General features: G+C 46.1%; 1 protein-coding gene across 1 annotated transcript; it reads right to left on the reverse strand.

Annotated features, from left to right (window-relative positions):
- Window positions 1-1,199: 1,199 nt before the first annotated feature.
- On the reverse strand, window positions 1,200-2,165 carry LOC121034412 (olfactory receptor 13C7). The gene has a single exon (XM_040481214.1). The coding sequence runs from the start codon at window positions 2,157-2,159 to the stop codon at window positions 1,200-1,202; it is 960 nt and encodes a 319-aa protein (XP_040337148.1). The 5' UTR covers window positions 2,160-2,165.
- Between the last annotated feature and the right edge of the window lie 528 nt (window positions 2,166-2,693).

Below are 2,693 nucleotides of genomic sequence, written 5' to 3' on the forward strand. Positions count from 1 at the left end.
GCTTTGAAATGGTGATACAGGAGCAGCCCGAGAGGCTAAGGACTCACATAGGCAGTGACCAGTGTCCACGTTTCTGACCAGTGTGGCCAGGAGAGCACTGTGGGGCCAAAGAGGGTGGCTGGCCACATCCCGGACAGGAGAAGCCCAGGACACCCAAGGAAGGCAAGCAGGGAGAATTTGTTTTCATCAGAAAATTTTGATTCTCAGGAAAAAAAAAAAAAAAAAAAGAGACATCCAGTTACCTCAAGGAAAAAGAGACATTCAAAGTTCACTTCCTTTTAGTAGCTTTGCTCCTTTTTGTGTCTCTAGTGACTGAGATCATCACACATTACACCTCTGGACCCCTTCTTAGGTGCATGGTAAACTGGCTCTGCCTTTCAGTTTTATCATTCCACTTCTCCTCAGTCAGCCACCTTGCTCCATCTTCTGCTGGTCACATGATGCTCCTGCTCTGCTCTCCCCCATAGGTCCATCTTCTAACTCTCTGGACTGTAGGGCCAGACTGTGTACTTAAATACATAAGACTTACTGACAGCAGGAAAATTAAGCTTAAAACCAGATACCAGCTATTAGTACTCCTGGGCTAAGAACTTCCACATGCATTTGCAGGATCCAGCTTACTTGCTGTCAGTGGAAATGCCCTACATGGAATCTACATGATCCCAACTCATCTGAGCCTCAGGGGAAAGAAAGAGCCAACTTCATTCTCATCTCCAGTCTCAATCCTGCCACTAAGAAAAACAAAATTGAAAGAGTGCCATTTTATCTCTAATGTTGATAATTTTTTATACTATTCTGCCATGGAGTTTTGCCACACACTGTCTTCCTTGCCTCCTTTCCAGAGAAGGATTTTGGATATTTATGTAACTCAAAGGTACACTAAGCTGTTTTTCCCAAAACAAATGGGCAAACTTCTCACAAGGGTGAATTCACACGTGCCCAAAAGGGAATCAGCAAAATCATTTGTGTTTTCAGCAGCACCCACTTCCGACCCTTCAAGTCCCACCCCATCAGGTTTTAGGTTTTATTGTTTTTAGAACTTGGGTCCAGTAACAGCCAAAGTTCTCCATTGCATATGGAATTCTGTTTTCTGGTAATCATTCTTCACATTTATCTTCCTTGGAGGACACATTCTTCTGAGATGCATGGGTGCAGGCAGCCAAGAGCACAGAACTACAGGGACATTTGTCCTCCAGACCTCACTGGGTGAAGCATTTCTGACTCACCAAGTTTCTCACAGCAGCCTTCACGTCCTTGTTCCTCAGGCTGTAGATGATGGGGTTGAGCATCGGGGTCACCACCCCATAGAAGAGGGAGATGAGCTTGTCTGAAAGGTCCTGCTTGTCTGCCCCCATGGGGTCCTTGGATTTGGGCTTCCCATACATGAAAAGGATAGTCCCATAGAAGACGACCACGACTGTGAGGTGGGCAGAGCAGGTGGAGAAGGCCTTTTTCCTCCCCTCAGCTGAAGGGATCCTCAAGATAGTGGTGAGGATGAAGATGTAGGAAACAAAGATGAACAGAACTGGGACCCCCAGGAAGATCACATTTGTCACTCCCATACTGATCACATTGATGGAGATATCAGCACAGGCCAACTTCAGGACAGCCAGGATCTCACAGGTAAAGTGGTTGATGATGTTGTTCCCACAGAAGGGAAGTCTCATTGCAAGGGACGTTTGAACCATGGAGGCAGCACTTCCAGCTGCCCAGGAGCTGGCAGCCATGGGCATATAGGCCGCCTTGCTCATGACCACAGGGTACCTAAGGGGGTTACAAATGGCCACATAGCGATCAAATGCCATCATGCCCAGAAGCACACACTCTGTGGCTCCCATGGCGAAGGAAAGAAACATTTGCACAGCACAGGCTGAGAAGGGTACAGTTTTCCTGGGGGTCAGGAAGCTGTCGAGAATGAGGGGGACTGAGGAGGTTGTATAGCAGATGTCCAGGAAGGAGAGGTTCCCCAGGAAGAAGTACATGGGCGTGTGCAGGCGGGAGACAGACACAGTGACCAGGATGAGGACCCCATTACCCAGCAGTATCACCAGGTACATCAGGAGGATGAGCACAAAGAACGTTTTCTCTAGCTTTGGGTGGGCCGAGAGTCCCAGGAGAATAAACTCCGCCACAGAGGCAGTCTGGTTGACACTTTCCATGGTATGTCTCCTCCTTCAATAGAGGAAAACACCCAGGTATCCAAACTCAATGTTCTTTGCCCTGCATAGGCCGAGGGCATATGATCTAAAGTTCCAGTTAGGCTGAGTGATTGGATAATAGTCTTGAAAGCCCACAGTCTCTATTTATTTCCAAGAAAAAGAAGCAATAAAATCAGAAATGACTTTGGGACCATAGGACATCAAGTTTACAATGTTTAAAATGGTGATTCTAATAATTTAATGAATTTGGCCAGAGATAAGACACATAACACATTCAGTTTTTTTTGGTTCTATGTCCATATGGCAGTTCATCTCATTAAACTTTGATAAGAAAAGTAACATTAAGTTTGCTTCATGCTCTCCAACTTTGTGGTTACTAGTGAAATGTTTAGTTGTGAATCCACAACTAATTTCCTCTCCAGGTCATTCTCACAGAAAACATACTCTTGTTCCCAAGATCTCCTTTCTCATGGGCAACACCGGCTCCAGGGCTTTCCATCCATCCATCTGTGTCTGAACATCCTTCCACCTACT

Source organism: Herpailurus yagouaroundi, unplaced genomic scaffold (genome assembly GCF_014898765.1).
Source record: "Herpailurus yagouaroundi ecotype Mexico unplaced genomic scaffold, PumYag 160, whole genome shotgun sequence".
Classification (NCBI taxonomy): Eukaryota; Metazoa; Chordata; class Mammalia; order Carnivora; family Felidae; genus Herpailurus; species Herpailurus yagouaroundi.